Source organism: Fopius arisanus, unplaced genomic scaffold, assembly GCF_000806365.1.
Source record: "Fopius arisanus strain USDA-PBARC FA_bdor unplaced genomic scaffold, ASM80636v1 scaffold00122, whole genome shotgun sequence".
NCBI lineage: Eukaryota > Metazoa > Arthropoda > Insecta > Hymenoptera > Braconidae > Fopius > Fopius arisanus.
In genome coordinates this window covers 80,465-106,122 of record NW_011887861.1, presented here as the reverse complement: position 1 = coordinate 106,122, position 25,658 = coordinate 80,465, and the positions used below count along the sequence as shown (strand labels likewise).

General features: G+C 35.0%; 1 protein-coding gene across 1 annotated transcript in view; it reads left to right on the top strand.

Moving 5' to 3' along the window:
• The window catches only part of pnt (pointed), a gene marked incomplete in the record, with an annotated part of 100,355 nt that overhangs the window by 48,217 nt on the left and 26,480 nt on the right, over positions 1 to 25,658 (top strand). The window contains 1 exon segment of the mRNA XM_011313452.1: positions 21,133 to 21,249. Within this exon segment, the coding sequence (XP_011311754.1) occupies positions 21,133 to 21,249 (117 nt within the window).

Below are 25,658 nucleotides of genomic sequence, written 5' to 3'. Positions count from 1 at the left end.
GGCAATCACCTCTATTACCAGAACTCTTGTGTGCCGTCGTGTGATACTCATCAGTCACAGCAGAGGGTTGAGAATTTCCATTGTAAAACTGTAGAATCAATTCCATTGCCTCCTGGCGATTAAATCAGACGATTCTATTTGGCCCGATTTAATTACGAACAAAGCGGTCCCTTGGCCCCAAGCTTTCAATTCAGGATGAGCGTTGACTGTCTTTATCCTGTGATAAGATTCATGTTGAAATCTGCAAAAAGGATATCGACAATCCAGATGACATCAATATGAATGACGTTATTAATAAAGGACAACTTGACATAGTTTGGAGTGGATTAGATTTTGGTAGAGATCAATCGCACCGTTGTCATGTTTTTTAAGTTTATTATACTCAGTATATGGCAGTAATTAGAAATTTATATGATATATATAATATAAAAAATTTTTAATTTTTATTGAATCACGTGATGAAGAATGACAAAACGTGACAGAATTTTGAAACGCTAAAGGAAATGATGGTCATGTTACATCTACATAGATAATTATTAAAAGACAAAATATTATCTGCCTATTTTCGTGACAAGAGTAGGTGTGATTTTGAATAACGGTTATATAACGGTGATACTTTTGTGCCCTGACAATCGGTCATTGATGACGTTTCATCGCTGATGTAAAAGTAAATCTATCAGAGGAGTTTTTCCGGACAAAAACATAGAACCTTGGTGTCTCTTCATTCATTCTCAACGTTTACTCTTAATTTTATTTTATTTGACAGGCGCACCCACTCCAAGCATCATTCGATAGGTTTAAACCGACGGTTCTCTGTATTTCACCTCTTCCCTTCACCCTCAAACCCCTCTTGTGGCTCGACGGCGGGAGCACCCAAGCGTACTTCCACTTCTTGCTTATGACCTCTATCTTTGTCTCTTTCACTGTCCCCTCTTCATGTGGTGTTCCATGGATATCTTTCTTGTCACCACAACTACGCAAAAGTCATTCAAATTCACTCCCCCTTCCGAGGAGGTTGAACACTCATCGAAAAGGAAAGGACAAAGACATTTACATCAGTAGAATTTCAATGTCCTGTTTTGTTGTAGATTACGGTCTATTTATCGGGTTTTCAAATCTACTCAGGTGATGTCTGATGGGGGATTCTGTTTTAACAGATTCCGGTTTTTCACTTTTTATGGTTTTTTGAAAAACATTTTCCTGCTAACTGTCATGGCAGTTTAGGGTGGATTGATTAGAAATTTATCAGAAAAAATGTTTACGAAAAAAATTACAAATTTTATATATATGAAAATGGTCCATATTAGAAATACTGTCTTATATGTTTAAATTTGCGTTCTGAATCCTTTCGACTCAAGAATATTCTCAATTGAAGCCAAGATGGAGTTTTTTTTTAATGAATCCTATTAAAGAAAAAAGAATAATTTTTATACAAAAGTGAAGACAAAATTCCCAATAAAACTTTACCACAAATTAAGCTCAATAGTTCATAAAACGTAACTTATCACCGTCAAAATAGAAAACAGTGTTTTACCCACAGTTTTACTGCAATATGTAACATTCACCCCCGGCATGAATATTCAGTAATTTTTATTTTCTTGCAAAAAAAAATACTAACTACTGTTCACCCGTGAAAACAATGTCTATAGGCTATTTTACGCTCGGAGTTTTATCTGCACGTCTTATCCATATTCATAGGCATATTCATTATTGTTTTTTTTTTCTTTTTTCCAGGTAAGTCAAGGTGTCTTGGTTACGCGCAAAGTGCGGGTGAGTTGAAGGTACTTTTGGAAATTTTGGGGCTCATTATTGAGTCATTGGTGATAGAGTAAATTAAAATTATTGGTGGAAATAGTGTATACGAAGAAGAATGAGCCGGTGAGGATGAGTTGGGTTAGTTCGAGGTGTGCTCATGTAGATAAGCTCCGTTAATGACCGGACGCGCGTTCACCCAGCCAGAACTCTTTCGCCAACTCTTTTCACCCCACTACTTTCAGAAACCTCCGCCTTCTTTATACCGCATATATACGAGCTTCTTCTTCTTGCTCTTCCAATGTATTATAACGTCTAGCGCTCGTCTTCCATTTCTACGTCGGTTCCAGAGAGGCGACTCTTGCAGGAAAATCTTGAAAAGAACTATGAAGTTTTATGGACAATTGGTCACATTGAGGCAAAATTTATTTTTAGTAAAATCTACATTTATTTAAGAGCATCATTAGTATTTTATTCGTATTTCGGGAATTTCATTGTTTGTGAAATTTAAATGAACTTGGGATTTTAATTATGACAATCATGTTATCCTGGATCTAGACGATGATTTATTTTGTCAAAATTTTAGATTTCCTTCAGTGAAAGATTCGGACGTCTCGTTCAATATTAAGCATTATGGAGAGCATGAATGTAAGTTGATATATAATATGACGATTTCGTAGAGCAATGTAATTGTGATGATTGAAATCTGATGGAGAATTTCTTCGAAATCACTAGAAAGGATAAATATTGCATTTCTGGAGTCAAGAGTTCTCTTACGTATATGGAAATTTAGAAAGAAAATGATTTCTCAGTGTTCCGACTCTCGGGACAGTCATATCGGAATACACACAAACAATAACAGACAAACAATATCCGAAATTTGATCACGAAAATTGAGAGAAAAATGCTTAATAATCATACGTCTGCTTCTCATTTCGAGAGTTTCACGCATACTGTTAGAAATTTCAGTCACAATGTCATTTGAATTTTCAACTATGTGAGTTTGAGTTCCATTCCAATTGACGACGTTTACTGAATTTCTTATTCATGTTGAAAATTCATAAAAATTTGGTTTTTCATGGTAAACAGTCTTTCATTGTTCAACGCAATCTTGAATTTTCCTCACTTTCGAAATTTTTGGAACCGCATGGATTTCCAAGTTGGGAATTACTTGAATATTCGACGAATTAACTGATTCATCAATGTACAATTTTCCGAAAATTCATTTTAAATTGTAGTTATTAGAAATTTTAATCTTGCTTACTTGACAACTTAAGTATCATCTTCTAACAATGCAGTTGGAAAGAAAGACCAGGGGAATTTATGATTTCGATAATATTTTTCATCTTTCCGGTAGTTTTGGTTTTATAGTTTTTATGATTTATTGGCAAGTGGAGTTACAAATTACAAAATTTATGTATTCAAATGGGTGATAACAATCTCAGTGAAAATGCAAATGTTTCAGATTATTGGGAGGATGCGATGTTCCACTTTCATTGTAGAAATAATTTTTATTGGAGTTTTATCAATGCTAAAATTATGAATGTTTTATTTCTAGAGTCGTTGAATATACAAACAGCAATAATGTCAACGACACTTTTATTTTTTAAAAAAGGATTCCCAGCATCTACTGAAAAGTACCAATCCAAAAGACAATCCTCAATTTGCCATCTGCAAAGTCATCACCGAGAGATCCAGAATGATGAAACTCTAATAATAATTTGAATATTGTTGATCGAGTGATAATTTTCTTCTGGTGAAGAACAAGAATCAACCGACAAGACAATAGAAGTCAGTGGGTTGAAAATTAACATGATCCAATTATATCAGCGCATAACATGAAAATAAAAGGAAAGATAAAATAGTGCACCCAGTGACTGAAGAAAAATATAGAAAAGGAAAAAATAATGAATAAGAAGGGGCAGGGGACCGTCTTTCAAGCTTTATGCCTCGGTAACTTCACCGTCGTTTTCTTCGGCGAGCAAAAGTCCGTTACGTAATGAAAAATCGTCGGGGCAGATGCTTTCGTTACCCTAGCATGATTAAAACAATTATTTATTTATATATAGCTTCTGTAACGATAATTCTCATTCCTCGGGGTTGATCATCCACCAGTTGAGGGCAATTTATGTTTCGGTGTCATTGATATTGAACTGTGATGTTGTTTATGAGGATGAAGCTGTTGAAAAATATATGGGAATCACGTAGAGAAGGCGATAGCGCCGGAAATGGCCAGTTGTCTAACAATAATGTTGTGGAGTACGAAGTGAGTCAGTGAATGGGAGGTTTCTCGTGTACCAACTCGTCGTAGAGAGACCTGAGCCTCTCCACCAAGCCTCTTACTCCGACACGGCTGACCAGTTGCATACGAATGCTATCTGTCTTTCAAACTTTTAATGCTCCCTTTTTCTCCATCTCTTGTTATTTCTACAAGGACAAAGTCACAGATTTAATTACTCATAAAAATCACGCTAATTTTTTCTGATGGCATGAAAAAAAATATATAGTTATTGAGAAATCATGGCTGGAATTGCCAGAAGAAAGTGAGAAATAATATTTTCACTTTTATCTGCATTCTTTGGAATTTCAATTTACAATTTCACATATTTAAAAAAACCTTTATTCGTTATTTTTTTATTTACTCCACGTAGATTCAGTGGAATTCCATCAATTTTTTACTATTTTATTTTTATTTTTAATTTATTTTTCCAGTGAAAAGATAGATAATATATATATATATATTAATTAGATATATAACCATAACGTGCGAGATAACCGTCATAAAGTAAGACGGTCATATTTTTGTCATGTGACATCATAAAATTTGCTGGCATTTTTATTTTCAACACTTCTCCGCAATGTGGTTCCTGAAATTGAGATTCAGTCCTAGCCAAAGAGAAGATCACTTGATAGGCTATTGACATTGAACAATAATCATAGTGGTCATACATAATTAAGAAGTGATCACAGGTGGCTTGTCAAAATTTCGATTTGACGCAGCGATTTTTGTTGTTCCATTGAAATACCTTAAGGTTGTCTTCACATGTATACAGTCAGAGTATACATAAAGACATTGACAATCCCATCAATGAACTACGTAAAATACATGGATTCTACACGGATAGGGCTTGATTGACAGTGAAAACCACTTGTTGCATTCTGATTGTGGCTCTCTCACACAAGCAAGACCCCGAAATAGCCTGATGATTCGTTGGTCTTTGTTCACCGTGTTTTCTCTTTTATTTCTCCTCTTCGAACTAAGCCCTTGCCCGATCCATCGTACCGCGTCCTACAGCCACTTCCGGTTACTCTTTCTCACTCGTTTTGAGGTCCCCCTAGGCCTTCCGGTCGTCTTACTACGTTTTACTACGTATGACTGACACCATCAAACCCCTTCCTGCCCTGCAACCAACAATCACATCAGCTTTATCATTTTACATGGGGTTAACATGAGCTCGCAAACTTGCCATCAGTGACACCATTATGGAACGTTTAATGTCCAGATCTAAATTAATTTTCTCTCGCCTATAATTATTTTTCACTTCCGACTGAAAGTTTTGCGATTGGTTATTCTTACCATTGATCATGAGACAAAATAAAAAGAGAAATTTATGTCTCGATGATTTGTGTCTCACCTGAGAAGAAATATCCCTTTATTGTGAATATAAAACAATGACTAATTAATGAATACATTAATGCATCATGCAACGTCACGATGGCGCCATAATCAAGAGTTGATCGCCATTGATTTCACCGTTATGCGTTCGCATGTAAATGCGTCTCACAGATTCGTTAAGACACCGTAGCTAATTACCAAGCTATTGATGCCATGTTAATTATCCTGATCGATCAACCGATAGACTGAGCCAGGTGCAGCTCTTCCTCCAATCCCCACTGAGATGTCCTTACAAGGGAAAATATCACGACATATGTAATTCACCTTCAGCTTCGAATGTTCTAAACTCATGTAAACAGCAAATTAACACGACCATTGGCCTTTCTTCTTTCAATTCTTATTACCCAACTGCTTGTATTGGCTCGCTCAATAAACATTGTACTAAAGGCGCGTGACGTTATCGCATACATCCGTATGTGGGAGTCGATGACAGAAGAACAAGATGTATTACGTTGAAAACAATGACTAACAGGGAATTCCGAAAATGCGTACTTCGAAGAAAATCATGCGGCATTTTTTGACAAATATTTAGTTTATCGTGTGACCTTAAAAAATTGTATTTAATTCGGAGAGATAATTCAACAGGAAAGGAGTGAAACTGGTTACGTCGAGTTCTTTTCGTAAATGAGTTTATAATTGAAATTAATTCTTGAGCATATGATGCATCTCTCACAGAAATGATTCAAGTCTAATTTATGTATTTAATACTTTTGTATTATAAAATTTATTGCTCACATTTATTTTAAATAAAATCAGAAAATTAATTGTTCTTCAAAATCGAGAGCTATAGGACGATGTAGCTTTTTCAGGCCGTAAAAACGTGGAAGCTAAGTCGATTAAAATGAATAACAAATGATCTGTAAAAGTTGAAATTTATCAGCAAAATGGGTGATAATATTTGGTCCAATTCCGAAAAGTTGTGTTGCTAATTTGAAAAAATTTTGGTGTACTTATGCCTGTGATTTATACAACAAAATATTTTCCACTTTTGTCCCTGACGTCTGATCTTTAAGGCCAGTAAACAGTTAAAATACACCAACTTTCTCTTTCTATTATTTTGTAGATGTGTTGAAAGAGATTTTCTGATTGTTTTTTAATGTTCCACTTGAGTTTTATCACAGAACCATGAAAAAGGTGGCGTGAGCTATCTACAAGGACCAAATTTTATTGATATTTTTACAAATTCTCGGCAGAACTGACGATGAGATGATTTTCATTTTCGCTTTTTTTCTCAATTTCCGACTGTCTCTCGCTTTAATTATTTAGTGTCCAGTTGACAATTTCCATCTCTCCTTAATGAGATATAATAGAAGTAAATGAAGAAGTTAGTGGCTCATGTAATTAACGGGAGATAACATTATCAATTTGTGTTATTGACTTTTGTATCCGTTTTACCACCGAAGAGAGGATAGGCCGAGAAGATGATAGACCGGAAGCCGAACGCCCTGAGAGATCCAACCGTTATCTTCCTCTTTCGATCACGCACTTCCACGGAAGATGGCAGAGAGCCCTCCTGAGAAAGTCAAAGTCAAACCTAAAAAAAATAGATGGAGCACGAACGAATGAGTTTATCGTTAATTTCATAATAATGCGTGCGAGAATAATAGAGAGAGAAAAATTTTTGGAGAAAAAAAAAGTTTTCATTTGTGAAAGGTGAGATGAGGGAACGGAAGTTCAGTTTCATGGACATCGAGAGACGAGGGTCACGGGAGTGACGGAAGTCACGAGTAGGTCGCAGGATCGATTCATCGATCTGCACGATCCAGGAAGTGACGTCACATTTCAAAAAAGAGGACTGTTTTTTTAAGAATCCATATGAAAAAAGTCGTATTTCCAGAATTTCACAATTATTTTTTCAATTGCAAAAATAATGAGAATTGATTCTCTCCATTTTTTAGATTGGTTTCTCCGACTATGTTGGAAATTAAATTTCTTCATTAGAATGATTATTGAAAAAATGGTTTAATTTATTGTCGCAATCCACCTGTATTTCATTCTAACGAGAATATTATATGAGATCGTGTAACTTAACTTTCTTGAGTGCGATCAAGTGTATTATGCGAACGGGGCTGAAGGCACATTTCCTAGTTGTAATAAACGAGCCCAAGAAAAACTAAAAAGTTAAAGAAAAAGTAGCCGGATAAAAACTTGTCCAGCCTGGGGCCGTCTACCTTCCCCAGTGTCCTCCCCACTCCAATCCCTGCACAAGACACTTTTTACCATAATTTTTCCCTTTCTTCTAGCGTATACAGGAAACTTCCGTCCTTTCCTTCATTCACACATTTATTTTACATTTTGTATTTGTCCGAAACTATTTATTATCCGTAGAAATTGACAGTGGCATCCGTTAATATCGTTCTCTCATCAAATTGTCTCACTTATCCCCATTGCACTTATTCATTTGCGCTACCAGTGAACAGAAAAAACAAGAATTTAAATATTATTCCGCTACTAATTTTATACGGGAAGAAGTCATTTGTAGATTATTTTTAACTACTAAAAAAATAATTAGGGTAATTTTCATTAAATGCATTAGTTCCTAATACATTAACAAAACAGCTTAATTAATCTGTATCCATAAACATTAAAAGACGCTTCTTCGTTCAACCCGAAGAAAATCATTCCCTCGATTCGGTCCAATAATAAAAAAGGTCGAGTCGAGCCAAAAATACAGAATAAATACTTGGAATATGATTGGCAACTTTCCAAACTCCTCCGATACATATAGTAGAATGAAAAAACTGTCAAATCGAGTGAACTCAACTCCTTTAAAATGATCGGCCCCACTCTGCATCTCCACCAATGAAACAACAACGATAACAACAAAAGCCATGGAAGTATATTCTCAAAGTAGTAGATGGTTGCTCCATTCATAAACCTCCCGTTTCAACATTTGATGAAGTGAAACGGATGTCGTTTCCCCCACTGCGAACCCCCCCAACAAGGACAGAAGACACGTGACACGCGGCATCTCACCCGCAAGAGCGAGTAGATCCGCCAAGACCAAGAATAACAAGAAGAAGAACAACAACAAGACCAATAAGAATAAAAAGGAATAAAAACAAAAGGTAAAAAAAAAACCAAGTGCCAGCGAACAGGCCAGACCGGAGAACAGGTGCTGTAAAAGTGCGCATGTGCAGAGGCGAGTGGCGCTGCTAGCGTCCCCCACCATTCCCTTGTGAACTCGCGTGAGGGATATTTCATTCATAAAACCAACTCCGCGTCAATCCCAAGGCTAGATGAGGATAGAGTAACAAAGAGAGAAAGAGAAAGAGAATGATAGACCGAAATGAGCGAGAATGGAAAGGAAGGTGAAACGTCTTTTAGCCATCCTCGTTCAACACTCGGCGTTCACTCCCCCTATAATAAGCCCACCTCCCCCTTTCTCTCTCATCAATCCAACAACTGCGCAACCAGCTATGCGCATTATTTTCACTCGTACAATTGTCGATTCAAAGAATAGCATCCTTATTTTTTTACACCCTTTCGTCTCCGCAGGAGAGAATTCTGCCTAAAAAATGTAACCAGTTATGGTTTTTTTGTTCAAACTGTATTGGGGACTTTTTTTAGATAAAAATATGGGATTCCCCCCCACTATGTACCACTCCACCTCACATTTAAAACACATCATCTCTCGCTCTCTCTCTATCCCCCCACAATCGTACAACTTCCCCTCTTGTCTCTTTCTGTAACTCCTTTCCTGCCCTTCGCGCCTTCTCAACACGCGTGTCTCTACGGTTTTACCCAGCATTTACCCGTGGTACGTGAGATGGTGCGCGGGTCTCTTCGACTTTTTACCATTTTATTAATTATTTGTTAATATTCAGGAGTTTTTAATGTTTTTAACGTAGTGGGCCTTGTGAAGGATTTAATTGAAAGTGGAAAACGGATGTTGGATGTTGGGGACAATACGTTCGTCAGTGGTTGCATGTGTCGGTTCCTATTCTCCCCCACCACTATTTGCGTTACGGAAACGTCAACGGCGCCCTCTTTGCCATCTTTCGAAGGGTATCATAGGACTTTTAAATTTTTTGGGGGGAAAATATTGGAGTTTACCAAGTGTTTAACCGGCGGACCATTGCGCAATTTTTGCTCTCAATGCGAAAAATATATTTGACATTCGAAAATAGATTAACGGTCACGGGCTTTTCGTGAATGTTGAGAATTGATTGCAAACACATGGTGGCAATGCGTGACAGGAGAAAATTTTCAGGAGATTTTGAAGATTCGATTTACGAAGATGGGATAAACAGATTCATTGACGAATATTAATCAATTTGATTATTTATGAAGAAAGCACTAAACCAAGAGCGGTTGAAGTAAAGAGTGTTGAATATGGTAATGAGTTCGTCTTGTGCTGTTGGAAGGATTGTGGAGAGTGCTGGAATTTATGACTTACTGTCTGTGATAATTAAAAAATAATAATTGTGATAAATTTAATTAATTTAATTGATGATAATAAAAAGTTGATACGTGATCGAGACAAAGGGATTTACCGATGTACGTCGATTACGGCGGTGAGACGCAACACATCGGAATGGGAATCAAGGCCATGAAGTCGTTCGGCAGGCCCAGAGGTAATGAGACCATTTATCTCCCCAAAAGCGTTTTTTGTTGAAACTTTTGCTTGAGAAAACGAGAATAAGTCGATCCATTCGACATCCATGTAGGTTCCAGGCGGAAAATTACATTTGACCACTGATCTTCATTCCTTTTGTGTACAATGAAGAGACGATTTTTTTTCCAGGAAAATTCTATCTCTTCAAAATCGCGATAATTAATTCACTGAAATCAATTGTCGTAGTGTTTGTCCAATTCTTGTTAGACCCACTTATTAGGCACTCAATATTGTAATTTTAATGTTATAACACTGAGAGAAAATGATAATTCTTTTAATTTTATTAGTCAAGAGATTTTTGTCTTCTTTGACAGATGAAAGACCAATATTTTGGGTTTAAAAATAAAAGTCAATTAAATGAATCGATTCAACGAGACTTGGTTAGAGAAAGTATTTTCTTACCATAACAAAATTATTCTCGTCTTTGGGTCAGATATTTTGTTCCTGTCAATATTGGACTCATTGGACAGTTTTCTTAGTAAAAGCAAACGAAAAAATGAGGAGGACCTCTTATGTTTGAATCACCATCGGCTCTAGAACTGAAAGTCCCTATTGGAGATTTTGATGAAGAGAATTTGGGGGAGCTCTTGACTTTGACATTGAAAGACTGGGATTAATGTTTGACGTACGTTTATGGCACGCGAACGTGACTGTTGGTATGGTGAGGATGTAAGTGTTGGGTGAGGATTGCTCTCGGTGGGACAGATGTTCATCTCGAGTAGTCACTTGAGACTCGATGGAAGGAAGAGGGGACGACCCTAATGCAACCTGCACACTGTCGATTGAGTTGGTGAAGTCCCAAGCACTAGCCACTTCCTGTCTTTACTCCGGATAAGGGAGAGGGAGGTGGCGCGTGGCTCAACTTTACACGACTAAGCCACGTCACAGATAGAAATTCAAAAAATTCAAATCACTCTCATACACTGAAAATAGTATTTTTCACGCCTAGGACGGAAAAAGGGAATCTGACGAATGCGACTTTATAGGATTTAGTCTCCTTGTTCAAAGCATCATTATCTGCTGTGAAGTGTTATTATTACTTTCCGCAAGTATCAACAGGACTTTTTACAAGCACTGTGATTACTTTATGCAGATAATACAATTACTTTCTTTCGTTCCTTGTCACCTGGATTGTATTACTGTATGTGGTGGAATTATAATTCCATACTTTTACAAGTTAAATCGGTATTTACCGATAGGTTATTTCAGGAACTTGGAGTCAAGTACTGGTATTCTGAACATTTCGGCTTTCAGACAAAATTTCTCTCTTTTGAAGTCTTTTGATTGTGTATTTTCGATGATATTTTAATTTCAATAGTGATTTCAATTTTTCATTCTATTTTTTTTTTTTGCTGAAACTTACATTTTTTTTATCATTTCACCTTGCCCTACCTTCTCCTAATTTAATTTGAAATATTGAAATCCAAAAGTAAATACAAATTTATAAAAAAATTCAGACTATTTTTGATCAATTTTAAGATTACTCTTATAATTATATTTATAAGATTTCAAAAAAATAGTCAAGTGGATTTTTTGCTTCAAAAGCAAATTGCAAAACAATTGTTATATGGTGTTTCTCAGCAGTAATTTTCTGATCAACAGATTGATTGATGACAGATATAGAATTTTTTGTTTGTTCTTTTAAACAGCGTAAGACGAATATAATTTTTTTTTCTCAAATGATTATGAGTTACTTCCGTTGGGTACCGCACGCGTTACACATATTGAACGGCCGGTGTCGCATGAACGGTTTGTGTCGTTTACTTTTATTTTAGAACTTAATGCCTGGCAGTGACGCCGGATAAAATTAGGGCCTCGAGTTTTGGCTCGCACGTGCGCCAGCACGTTTTTCGATGGAGCATCAAACGGGTGCTGAGGAGGCTAAAGGGGATTGAGGGTGGAAGGGCAACAACGGAAATGTACACTGGGGACACCCGGTGTTGAAAAAAATACCACGAGAACATTTTTTTACTGAAACCACCAATGAAGAAACCACAAAAATTAAAATTTTTACTTTCTAATTCATTTATTCAACAATTTGAATATTATACTTTTTGTTATAATAATGATCATAATAGCAATTAGTATTGCTATGTTATTATGTTTTTTTCATTTTCTAAATTAAATGACTGGTTATCAAGATGAATGTCAAATTAGCTGATGCTTTTGAATCAATTAGTTAAATTTTGACATTTGGGTTCTTATATTCAATAGGTCATTGCAGAGAGCTGTTCGTGGCTGAATTGAATAATCTTGTTTAGTTAATATTTAGATAAGATTTAGATAGGATTGTGGTTGTACCCAACCGTAAACAATGCATCATTCATGGCAATCAGTATCTATTATTGGATGGTTCTTAAGGCTGGGTTGGATTTCTGAATCAGTCAATCATATCAAAATGTATTTGATTGCTTCGGTATATAACGTTATTACCGATTTGACCCAATTTCAAGTGGGGACGTTTATACTCGGCCATTATGAATTCACCACGGCACATTTGGGTTTCATTTTCTCTTTATAAAGATTGAAATCATATCTCAAATTGATTATCAGTCCATTTTCTAAATAAAATGCATACCTTGCAGGTAGGGAAGTCAAAAATTTCTTTGGAAACTTGTTTTGTGTAGAAAAATGCCGAAAGAATGTTATTATACGAAACATGTTTTTCACTTCATAGGATAAAAACTTTTTTGCTGCGTAACGACACTTGAGGCAATTGAATACCGAAAATCCCCGCATAAATCCCCCATTTGAATTCCCCTTTCAAATCCATGCATTTTGCACTAATAGATTTAATTGGCAGGAATAATATTTTTTCTAGAATGAAAGTTTCTCCTTAAAGTAAAATGCATGAAGTAAAGTTTTCGGAATATTTGCCGAGTAGTTTTAATGAATTCCTCGAATAATTTATGATAAATTATTTATTGAACTTTCATCGTTAATTTTTTTGTTCATGACTTTAAGATCCACGGAATTATTTTGTATTGATGAATTCATTGGCAAGCTCATCGTGGGGAGCGCAACGCCAACGGATCGCATACGTGACTGGAAAGATGAATTCTAAAATTCCGTTCCCCGTTCCCTCTCGTTGTCGTTTTTCTTTTTATTTTAATACTTAAGAAGTTTGTGTTTGTCACTTGATGCCGCCGTAACACACATCTATCGAAATGTCCCCCGTGTCCTCTTGCCCCTTGAGAATTCGTGCGGCCCGTGCTGCGGATACGTTTTTCACATGACAATGATCTTTCTATCATTCTTCAACAATCTCCTTGGCATAAATTGCAATTCAATGCGAATCGTTGTTAATATTGAAATCAAAATTTCCGGGGAATGCGCCGGCGCAAGTTCGAAGAATTATAATAAAAAGAAAGAACAACTTTTCACAAAATAATTCTTAAAATAATTGACATTCAGCAAAAAAATGTTGCCACTATCAATATTGTGATAACGACACTTACAAAGAGTCATGATATTTCGGAGTAATTGCATTAGTTGCAGAGATTTTCCTCAACATTTGCCTCCCATTTGCTCCTGGCAAAAGGTAACTTTTTCTACTGAAAATATTTTATAGTGGAAGGAATTGAAAAGCAAAGGCAACTCTCAATGCTATAGATAATTGTAAAGAAATCATTGATAATTCTGTAAATTGTCGTAAAAAAATAGATCCATAAACAAACTATGACAGGATACCCTGTCAAATCAAAGGCCAATCATAATTAAGCAGTGCGAATTCATCTATTTTTACATTTCGCTAAGCATTAATTACGAGAGGGACAAGAGACAACGAAAAAAAAAATGGAATTTTTCTCTGAATCACATCAATTGAAGCATTGTTATCTTTTCGTAATAATGTATGCATTTGTTAAGGTCCAATCTTGGTTGGATTGTGCGGCCACTTGACAGGAAGTGGACGTGGCTTGTCCATTATCGCCACTGTACACTCGTGGTTTTGTATCTCGGTGAAACACATGCTGTTTGCCCTAAACGATAAATTCTCCAAGTTTCTACTAAAACTTCTCTCGGAAATTTTCTGCCTTGTTTAAGGGTTGGACACGTCTTCAAAAGAGCAAAACCTTTACAGATTCTCCAAGATAAGACCTCCTGAAGGACCTCACACTTTAGATCAAGAGATTTCAATGTTTTGTTTTTATTGGTTGTAGTCGCCGTTTGTCCAGAATGATAATTTGTTGGTGATAAGGAAAAATCTGAAGTGGCGATGACAAAGTCGAGATATCGATGTATGGCTCGTTAGTGATAAAGTCAAACACGATTACCACATGCTAGGAGTGATAATGAATTGTTTGTCATTAAATATTTATTAGTTTTAGTTGATTCTCGAGTTTAGGGGGATTGATGAGTGTCAGGTTGAAATCTTTCAAAATAAATTTGGAAGGAAGGTATTTCGAAAAAAAGTATTCTTCGTCAATACCAAATGTTACTTGAGGCAAATTTGATTTCCCTGCGAAAAGCCTTACTTTTTATCTTCCACAAGTATCTCAATTATTTTTTACATGTAATATAATTACTTTCTGCAAGTAATTTTGATGTTTTACCTTGAACTTTAAACTTTAGACAAGTGGTAAATCTCTCGTTAAATCAGAAAAAAAAGGTGATACTAGCGAAAAGTGTTGTTTTTTCTGAGTGACTTGTTTACACAACTGTCCGTTTCTCTCATATTTTTTGTAAAGACTTATCTCACCCTTATCTATACCATCTACCTGTTGGACCTGTTGGTTAAACATTTCCGATGAAAACTATCCTACACCTGTTGCATGAGTCTCGTCACGTCTCTGTGTTTTGAGCATGCGCTCTCCACAACGAAACCCTCAAATCCACCCTCTTTTGAACGTGAGGGTTATAAGCTCACTCCCCTTTCTCGCAAACGCATAAATACACCATAAAGTAGGCAAGCGGTATAGACCGGGTGTGGGTCTTAAAATGGCTAAATTTAAACGCAAGGAGTGTAGCGTGTACTTTCGTGGGTGAAACTACATTCCAAATCACGCGACCACTGGGGATAAAATCATTTAATTTTTCCGTTGGGTGTTCATTTATGCTGGGGCGTATTCAAAGAATTCGCATGTCAACTATTTTCACTTGAACAACAGGTTTTTTTCAATTATCGGAATATTTCCGATAGATTCGTTACAAACAAATTAACGCGTCAAGTTTTCCAGTCTGGAAATTTTTCCGGAAAACTTAAGAAACTCCTTTGTTTGCCGCAAGCAAGCAGGAAATATCTGATTAATTTGGAAGCTTGAGTTGTATTCAGAGGATTATGTTTTGTTCGAATTTCAGACGATCGAATTGAATAGAGATTTGAAAAACACAAGGCAATTTAGATTATTTCATGAATATTTTCTGAATACCATAATTAAATACAACATATCAATTTCACTGACTGGTTAACTCGATTCAATAGTTCTTTCTTTCATATATATGGGTGAGAGACGAAATTATCAAAAAATTATCAGTTGTGTACCAAATACCTAGGCCGAATAGTGAAAAATAATCGCTTAATTCTCCAGAATTTTTCTTGGGTAATTCGCGAATTTGTCATAGCGAAGAAACAAAATTTTTTATTCTGAGTCAAAACGTAACTTTTCTTTGACGATTAAAAATTTCTTTGCCTTCTCTGTCAATTAAAAAATTACGCGACAATTTCTATAAAAACCTATTGAGAAATGAACATATTTAGTGAGGGTATCTTAGGTTATTTAGCGTTACCGAATTGCTTTTTCAAAAACCGGGAAATATTAACAGTTCGAAGAATTTACATTACAAGGAAATTAGTCTTTTGTCCCACAGACTTTTCAAATTTTAATGAAAATACTCAAAATAATAATTTTACTTCACGGCAACATGATTTGTTACGTAATTCTTCTTAAGGATGTTTAACCGCTCAAGTGAGCAACCGTGTAGGAAAATAAAATTAAAAAATTGAAATCAATTATGTACGATATAAATAATGTTTTCTATGAATTTACAAGCACGTTTCGGTTCAAATTATGCAGAAATATGGAAAATGTTTATATATATTGACGTATGGCTGACTACTGTGGTGATGTTCGAGTTTTGATCGTGCAACACCGCATTTAGTGAGGTGCTCTGCAATCACTGTCTTATAGTCATCTACCTTGCCGACATTGCTCAGCTGTACGAGCAACGTTGTCAATATTTTAGAATCGTAATGCTGGCCACTTTTTTCAGATCTTCTCAGAAATTAATCACGAATTTCTCTATTCCCCATATTGTCAAGTAAATGAGTGAATTTTTTAAAATGATGTTCAGTGCGTATCCCAGTGCCCTTTTCAATCAAAGCTAACGCATGCCCTTTTCCTTTAAGACTCTGTCTTACAGACAGGTGTTTTTACTAATTATCATTTCGTTAAAATGGACGGATTGGGGGTCAGACTATGACTTGCGTATAGTTCATACTGTCAGCTATTATATAAAAAAAAAGTAGACTGTATTGACTATTATCGCTATCGGTTAAACATCCTTAGTTTTTTTCTTTGTACAATTGAATAAAGGAGGTAAAACCTATGAGTGTAATCATTAATAAATAATTTTATGTTTTTCCCAGTTAGATAAATCTTTATTTGAAATATTTTCATACCCCATATTGAGTGACTAAAAATCAACATAAAGCTTTTTTTTAAGTTCTCACCCTGAGAAAAAAAAACTCACTTCCCCTGAAATAATTTTCGTCATCCAAATAAATATACTTGCTGGAAGTAATTCTCTCGGTGTAACAAACCGTATAATTTTGTATTAATGATGATTTAACCGATTAATCGGGACGAAAAAAAAAAATTTTTTTTTAATCGATTGGAACCGATGAAATAGCACGTTCTGGAAGGCTGATGTAAGCATACGATGTAAAGATTAATATCACAATTTCCTAAAGTAATTTTTGAAAAACCACTCCCTAATTATTATTTCATGGATTAATCCTTCTCCCATTATTTTTATTTCTTATTTGAAACTTCCAAGAAATTCGGAGAGTTAGCATTGAGGCACTAATTTTCTCAACCTAATCTTAATCCCTCATCCCTTCTGGTCTAGCCGACCATCGCCATATGTCGCATTGGACCCGTTGGATTTTGGTAATAATCCATCCAGCATTATATAGACAAGAAATAAAGTGAAGGTCAGCACCAGCTGGCACAGTTGTTGGGCTGCTATTCCATAACTTCTAAGCACGTGCTCAAACTCTACACGTTAATAAGAAGCCAAACATTATCATCTTTCATCTATCTTCGTCCTCCACCCCCATCTCGATTTCTCCCCTTGGACGTTAAAATACCTCTCGATGAAACTGAATAACTTATTCTCCTTTACATGGGAATGCGCTTTTGTAAAAGCCAATTGAGGTTATCGGATGAGTTGAAAAATAAAAGAGACAAGAGAAAAGAAAGAAATAGTTGGCAGATATTGAAATGAGTTTTTGACTCCCCAATCCCTTTTGTGCTGCTTTGGGTGGTTGAAGGCACAGAATGAGGCAAGCACAGACGTATATGCAAATTTATGTAAACTTACCTGGTAGTGTCAAGTGTCATGTGGATCATTAGGGTCAAACATTAATTTACATTCACTTTAATCAAACAATGAGCAACAATGAAATAGACTTATTTCATTTCTTTGTTTGAAATTATACTATTCTTCATTAGTGTTCATTTCAAAATAGCACTGTAGCACTGTGGCTTTAAATTGTCATTCTTTAATTTGTATTCCTTTATCAGATCCAGTGGACATTTCACAATGATTTTCCACAAATAACTTTCTCAAAACAAATATTTTTTCATGAGAAACTCAAACAAGTCGACAGTTCCATATTTTTTCCTTTCGGTGTAGTTCATTCGTTTCCAAATAAATACTCACATTTATCATTTTTTAATAATTGAATATTTGAAATTGATGTCGTCAAGCTTTAGTCTGGTGTTAATCAAGACGTAGTTAAGACATAATCTGAATTAAACTGGGATTATTTCAACATTAAATAGAGACCATTCAACCAAGAGTATAATTGCTGAATATAAGAGTACATTACTTTTTTTTTCATCTTAAAATTGTCAAACGTCATGCTCAATCAAACAAAGAACCGATGATGATCTGATACAATCAAGAAGCTATCTATACCAACTCTCTAAACTATGAGTAAATTCGCGTCAATGACAACTTTCTAAGAAATCGTTTAAAAGTAAATTGTTGAAAAAAATGGTGATACCTTACGCAGTCTATGATAAATGAAATTTGAATTGTTATTAAATTTATTTAACCGTTTTTCATTCACACAAAATTCTAACTCCTCAGATATTTACGGCTTTCATCCATGCGATTCTAAAGGCTATTTAAATAATTGAAATAAATCAAAAACAACGGGGCATTTGGGTTTTTTCACACCATCTTGTTACCCTGACCCAAAAAATCATAAATATAAATTGGAACAAATGCTAAGCTTTCATTCGAAAACAAAAAGTTCAAAATTCTTAATCGACCAATAAATTCAAATAAAATCCCGTTTATCTATTGATTATTGTCAATTGTCCTCCGAAATTCATTGTCAAACGATTAAGGTTATCAATAACAGCTCTATAAACGTCAACAGGTGTCCTACACTTGTTCATTCCCCCATTTTCCCCCATCTCTCGAAGTACTTCTAATCCATAAAAAAAGCACGTACAACCCCATGAAAAAAATGTTTCATTAAGACCCATGTGCATGTGAGAAATGAGCTTAACTCTACTTCTCACCACGACTTGACTGGAAAAAAAAATAAAAGTGCGTCAGGTGTGACAAGGGAGAAAGACTCCTGAGGGTCGACACTCAAATAGTCATGGAGTAAACAACACGAGGTTCCTAGATAGGAATCGTCGTTACGAGGTGAGGGAACGCAACTGGCTGACAGGTGCAGGTGCATGTGCATCGCTATGGTGAATACCTACAGAAGCAACAATCACCTTATGGCAACTGTAGGCCCTTCTTATTCATCGTTTTTGTTTTTGTTTTATTTATTTTTTTTTTTTCATTTTTGAGTTGCTAGGCGCGGTTAAAATTTCGGCCTCCAGAACAAATGGGGCATTACTCCCTCTCAAAACTAAGCTCTTGTATTATTTACATTTTCAGCGCAGTAATAGGACGACAATAGTGATAGGATAGTTGCACCACGTTAGTTTTGATAGCTATCCAATTGTCTTTTTTTTATTTTTTCTCAATTTTTGCACTACTGCCGCGATTCAAATTTCAGCCTCGAGAACACATGAGGCATTAATTTATTTTATGACTGATCCTTCGAATTATTTACATTCTCTGGCACATCAGATAATGAGACTATTTAGTTGCACCGAATGAGAGTTCCAAGTAGATGCCGAATGGTCGATTTGAATAGAACTAAATGAATATTCGGTAACTATTAATGAATGATCAGTGGGGTAGATCGTATCTTAAAATCGTATCGTATCGTAAAAACTTGAAATTTTAAACAAGTCAGATGACATTTCTGTCGATTTCTAAATATTAAAATAACACTCAATTTCCAGGACTGTATAACACTAAACAAAATGTTAAACATTGAATTGTATTTGATGTTCGATTGTCAGAGACGGAAAATTCAATTTTTCATCCAAAAATTCATAATCATGTAACACGAAAAACACAATTCTCTTAAATTTTCAAGATGAATGAGAAGTTTAGTAAATGTTTGCAATTGAATTCAAATTCCGATATTTGAAAATTTAGATGACATTGTGATGGAGATTAACGCGAAATTGCTAACCGCACAAATGCATTTGTTAGCAACAACTACTCCGTTCTGTCTGTGCACTTTTAGAATTTATTCCCTGAATTTTCTGTGGGGCATTCTAGAAATTTCGATCGTCTAATAATTTTAGTGAAATTTCTCGATTTTTTTCTACCTAAATTGCTCTGCGTGTTACTGTCCTGAAAATTTGTAGTCAACTCTGCACGAAGTATAATTTTATTTCCAACCTTTAACTAATAAAATATATTATTCACCTTCAATGTATAAGTATTATATAAAAAATATCTCAAGTTTAGCCATTTCAATTGGTTCCTTCCATCTTAGAAAATAAAAATCCAGGATTACCAGGTGGTGATTTTTATTTTCAATCTCAATAACATATCAACAATATCATCTGAAAAGTGACAGTATAAAATCAAAAAGAGATTTCGAAAAGAACAGCCATCTGCCAACAGTGGAAAAATTAGAAATTCGAATTTTCAGAAATTTGTTTTCACGTAAAGTCCCAGTTTATGGAATTGATTAGATAAATAAATATTCATGAGTTCTACAAAAACATTTGTCGTTCCCCCATTGTCCTACAAATATTCTGAAAATGAAAGAATCTACAATTTGAGTCACGGTATTGACAAGGTATTCTAATGACGTATCTTGCCTTCGATTCACTTCGTTGTCATATCAATACTGGTTCTCGTTAGCATATCGATTGCAATTACCATAAACTTTTTCCCACACTGGGAATTTGTGAGGGAAGGGGAGCAACCGAGTGACCACAGGAGACCACGTGCTTACAATTAATTCGCCTTATTAATGAGAGAGGGGGATGTACATAACGTCAATTGTTTCCAGGCTGTTGAAATCCTCGAATTCCAAAGGGGAAGAAAAAATCAACGACGCTTGACAATTATGTGGGGATAAGAGATTGTGACAACTGATATTAAATACTAGAATGGTTACATTGCTTTCTAGAAAAAAAAATAAAAATAATCCATTCTTATATTATTTGTCATTGAAAATATTACAAAATTGAAATGAAGAATACCTCATTACTCATGGTTAATTAATAATTGAATTATAGCACTATTAAATAACTCAACGAGAAAATATAAAAAACATGAAATTTTATATTTTCTTCTCAAACCCTCATTTTTTTTAGATACTTGATAAATGATGATTAGTTATTTTCTACACTTAGTACTTAATAGAACTATTCCAATCGGGTGATCTATTCTTCGTAAAAATTGCGGTAACGAAAAAGATTTACTACCCAGATATATCCGAAAATGCATAAATTTATTGATACGATAAAATATTTAATTACAGATATCCCGGCGCAAGTGCCACCATTAACGCCGGGGACGAATAAAAAAATGACCGAGGCCCTGAAGGCCTCATTCGCATCCTGGGAAAAGGAACAAGTTCGCCTCAACATAACCAAAGGTATCATCATTTTTATTACAAATTTAATATTTGCCATGAGGACGTAAAATGTAACGAAATTACTCCATTTTCGCATTTTCCTTCCACTATAGATAAAATATAGATTGCAACTAAAAGAAGTGTTTCTCTCAAACAAGTCTTATTTCATTCAAAATTAATTCATAAATTAAAAATACGTCGGAAATTACTGACAGTGAAACTTTTTATCATAAACAGTCAAAGAGGGCTCCAAGATTTTTACAATACTATCTACCGCATGGCGAAATGTATTTTTTTTAGTTTAGAAGTATAGTACAAAAAATATTTATACCATAAAATTGGAGTGGTACTAAAACGTCGTGTTAGAATCACATTAAAAATCAGGTATTATAAAGGATCAATGAACTTTATTGGACACGAAATAAATAATTTGCAAATATAAAAATACCTTATAAATAAGTTAAATGTGAAAATTCATTGAAGTTCAGAAATTACGTCGGGGTAATAGAACTCAAAAAAATTCTGTCTCAGCGCCAACAGCCAAATCTCAATTTTATAAAATAAGGCCCTTTTTCCGCCATTTTAATAGTTTTTCCACGAACATTTACCCTTCATTTACAGACCATTGATGGTCTGTTCAATTCAATAATTCATATTTTAATACTCGAATGATTAAATGAACCGCTATATCAAGGCGGTAGTCGTTCATTAACATTAGACACTAGAAATGGAACTAAATGGGGTGATTTTATCGACGGTAATCTTCAACCATCGAATTAAAACATTTTTGTAAATGTTAGATATGAAAATTAAATTTTCTGTAGGATCTTATAACATATCGCTATCATCAAGAGGTCAGAGATAATTTATTTCACGGCAAAATAGTTGATTGTCAATAAAAATAATCGTTCGGTAATTCGAATAGTTAATTACTCCGACCGTATCAAATTGTGGTTGTATATTTTTGGAAATTGTTGCTCGAATGATTCGAAAGAAGTTATTTTTGCATCGAATTGGAACTGATGATGAAAAACGGAGTCATTACCAAAATTGTAGTATATATAGGCAACTAATGAAATTGAATCGAAACTTGCAATAAAAATTGTCAAATGTCATGAGAAATTAATTTTGCTCCAGGACAATGCACATACCGCAAAACCTTCTAAAAAATATATAATAGAAATGGACTGAAAATTTTTTGCACACCTGCCATATTCACCAGCCAGGTTGATTTGTCCTCACAGTATTTCTAATCTCTTGAAGAAATCTAGAAATGCAAACAGCATGAATTTTTATTGGCGTAGAATCCACGCTGTCATGCATAATATTTTGAGTGTTTCCAATTTTTTCAACTGACAAACTTAGGGGAGTTATTTTCCGATGTGAATATTACAATTTTTGTTTAACTTCGCGAATGCGCACTCCTAATTGATTTACTTACACCAAATAAGACTTGTTTTTGAAGATTTTGTTTTTTAATGCACGTGAAGATTTCCCAAGATTGTTTTGAGAAAATTCAATTCTTCTCAAGAAAAATTGAAAAATAGATGCTCTATTGATAAAATAGATAAATATAATTGATAATAATAGATTTTCTGAAAAATCTGTAATGATATTTTTCATAAAGAGTTTAATGAGGAAATTCAAATTGAATTCTTATTGTTGTAGGCTTTGAAATCGTATTAAAGTTGAAACGATGAAAATTTACGCAATTATGGGTATAAAAATCATGTGGGAGAGACGAAATAAAAACGTTGATATGTGCAACAAGACATCCGTTGACCGATTACTGAGTAACGGCTCGTTGATACAGCATTTCGTGTAGTCTTTGAATACACATACACACATACACATATGAATAACAAATTGCAACACATAGTCTAGTCGCAATGGTGAGGTGAATCAGGCCCTCGTTACGCACTGTGAAACACCCTCCCAGTTTGCGTGAATCAAAATCACCATTTTCCAACGTCGCATTAAAATGTAGGTATACATAATCCTGCTGGCAATTCTTCAACATTTCTCCTCTTCTCACTTTTTTAAACTATTTACCTGATGTCAAGTCAATGGATGCACCAATGGGCATGAAAAATAGGTCAGAAAGAAAGTTGAAATCTTCAAGTGTTAAGAGTAATTACACGCAGCATGTTTTTACTTATTAATGCCACTTTTTTACTGACGCCTTTACTAAAAGTTTTTACTTGTAACAAGAAATAATCCAACTTTACTATGGATTTTACTCCTCATTTGCTGTTGTTGTAAGTTTTTTTAACGGCGAACAATACTTGGTTTGAAGTTTTTGAGTTGAACTGAGGGATTATACATTTTCTAATAAGCCATTATCAATATTGTTCTTTTTGGAAAATATGAGATATTTATAAATTTTCAAGGATTTACTTTTTCGTCTATTTTGTATGATTTTTCAGTTATAGTTTCAGTATTAAAATGAATATTCCTTGAAGTATAAGTAAACCAGCAAATAATTTTTTCCAAAACTCCGAAACACATGAATTGATAAAGAATAAAAAAAAAATGCTCTGGTATTTTGCTCAACCCTAAAAAAGGTTCTCTTACATTTCTCCAACCCTTTTCTCGAGAATATCTTCTTACCCAAGCAAATTCCCTACAATTTCCCCAGTTCTCAATTCTACAGCTGGAAAGAGAAAAAATCTATATCCACTTCACCCTGATTGAATCGATCCCCTGCATAATTTCCACTCCTCCATCCTGAGGATCTAGAGTTTCTCCAAGACATGGAGAGACAATGAAAAGCTGTCAAACGAAATAAAAGAAATTGATGGACATCTTTCTAGTTCATTTGAACACGTGCCTACTGGCGTACTATTATTTTATCCACAATTCAACAAAAGGAGGATGGAGCGCACGAGCGTCGGGCATGAGTTGAGTTGACGCTCCGAAGGTACACGAAGTGGAACGCTCTCTGTTCACCCGGTTCACAGAGGTCAGACGAGGTGATCCTGCTCTCCCTGCTCTCCCTGCTCTCCCTGCTTTACAAATACATGTACAACTCATTGTGCGTGTTTAGCTGAGAAGAGGTTCGCTATATATCCCAACTGAGTGAGGGCATGTAGACCGGAAGTAACGTCACACCCGCGTGGCTCTGAATGCGCATACCGGATGTGTGGCATCGGCTCCCCATCAAGAGTGCCATCAACATCGCATTCACGATTCCACCCAGATTGCCATAGCATTGCCTGACACACACGTTATTTTTCCTCATCATCGTGTTCTCATTTTTTCTCCTTTTGTTGGATTCATCTTGATGAATGAAAAGATTTTGATCATTTGATAAAATTACACCGAGATCATTAAATTGTAAAAATCTCCTCTGGCAGAATCCGCGTCGGGGTAATATTCTCAAAATTTAGTAAATATCGATGTGGACCTGGAAATGGTTAATCTGGAACATGATAAACCTCTCAGTGATAAAATATCTTACTGTCATGTTACATAGATAGCATTACTCATATGATAATCATTATTGTATATGATGTTGTCACTATTATCACGTTACATAGTGGACATTACCATGTTTACATAGTTACTAGGGTACTTTAAGGTAAAATATGAAAAATTAGCGTGTCAAATGGATTACCATTTGTCAAATGGATTACCATTTGACACGCTAATTTTTCATATTTTACCTTAGAGTATGTCATGGTCCATGTTACACAATAACCCTTGCTAGGTGACATGCTAACTATTATCGTTTTGTCATGTCACTGTGCCAATGTAGTATGTTGATGTACTGAGCATTACTCAGTATTACTATGTGAAATGCTAATCTTTCTATATTACCTTATAATCCAGTTGCGCAGTGAGCATTACCATGTTTACGTAGTTGCTATTATCGTATTGATATAGTACAACTCCCGAAAATGTACACCGGGAGAATTTAATAGTAAGTGTTATCATGCTCATTATAGAAGGCATGCTATGGCATAGATAGTATCATACTAAAAGGATTTGCAACGGACCCCGAAATGGTCATTCTTCCTATATCGTCGGATAAAAACACCTATAGCACACTTTAAACACAATTGGCGAGACCAGTATGTCACATAGTAATTGTTACTATGAATATGGTAACAGTTACCATGAACTAGTAACTATTACGATTTATCCTGCTAATCTTAGCCAGATTATATTAAAGTAGACTATAGTAGTTCTTATCCAAAAATATAGAACCGATAAGTATTTAGGAACTATTAAGAATAAATATTTATGGTGCGTAAAATCCTTTTACTGCATTGTCATAATATTTTCCCTTATATGATAGTTATATGATAGTTTTTACTATTTAATCTACTCCTTGTGTAGTACTATTGCACTATTTAATCTACTCCTATGTCCGGAGGCTTGTTAGTGAAATCTTTCGGGAATATGGTAGACATCATGTTAGACTGCTT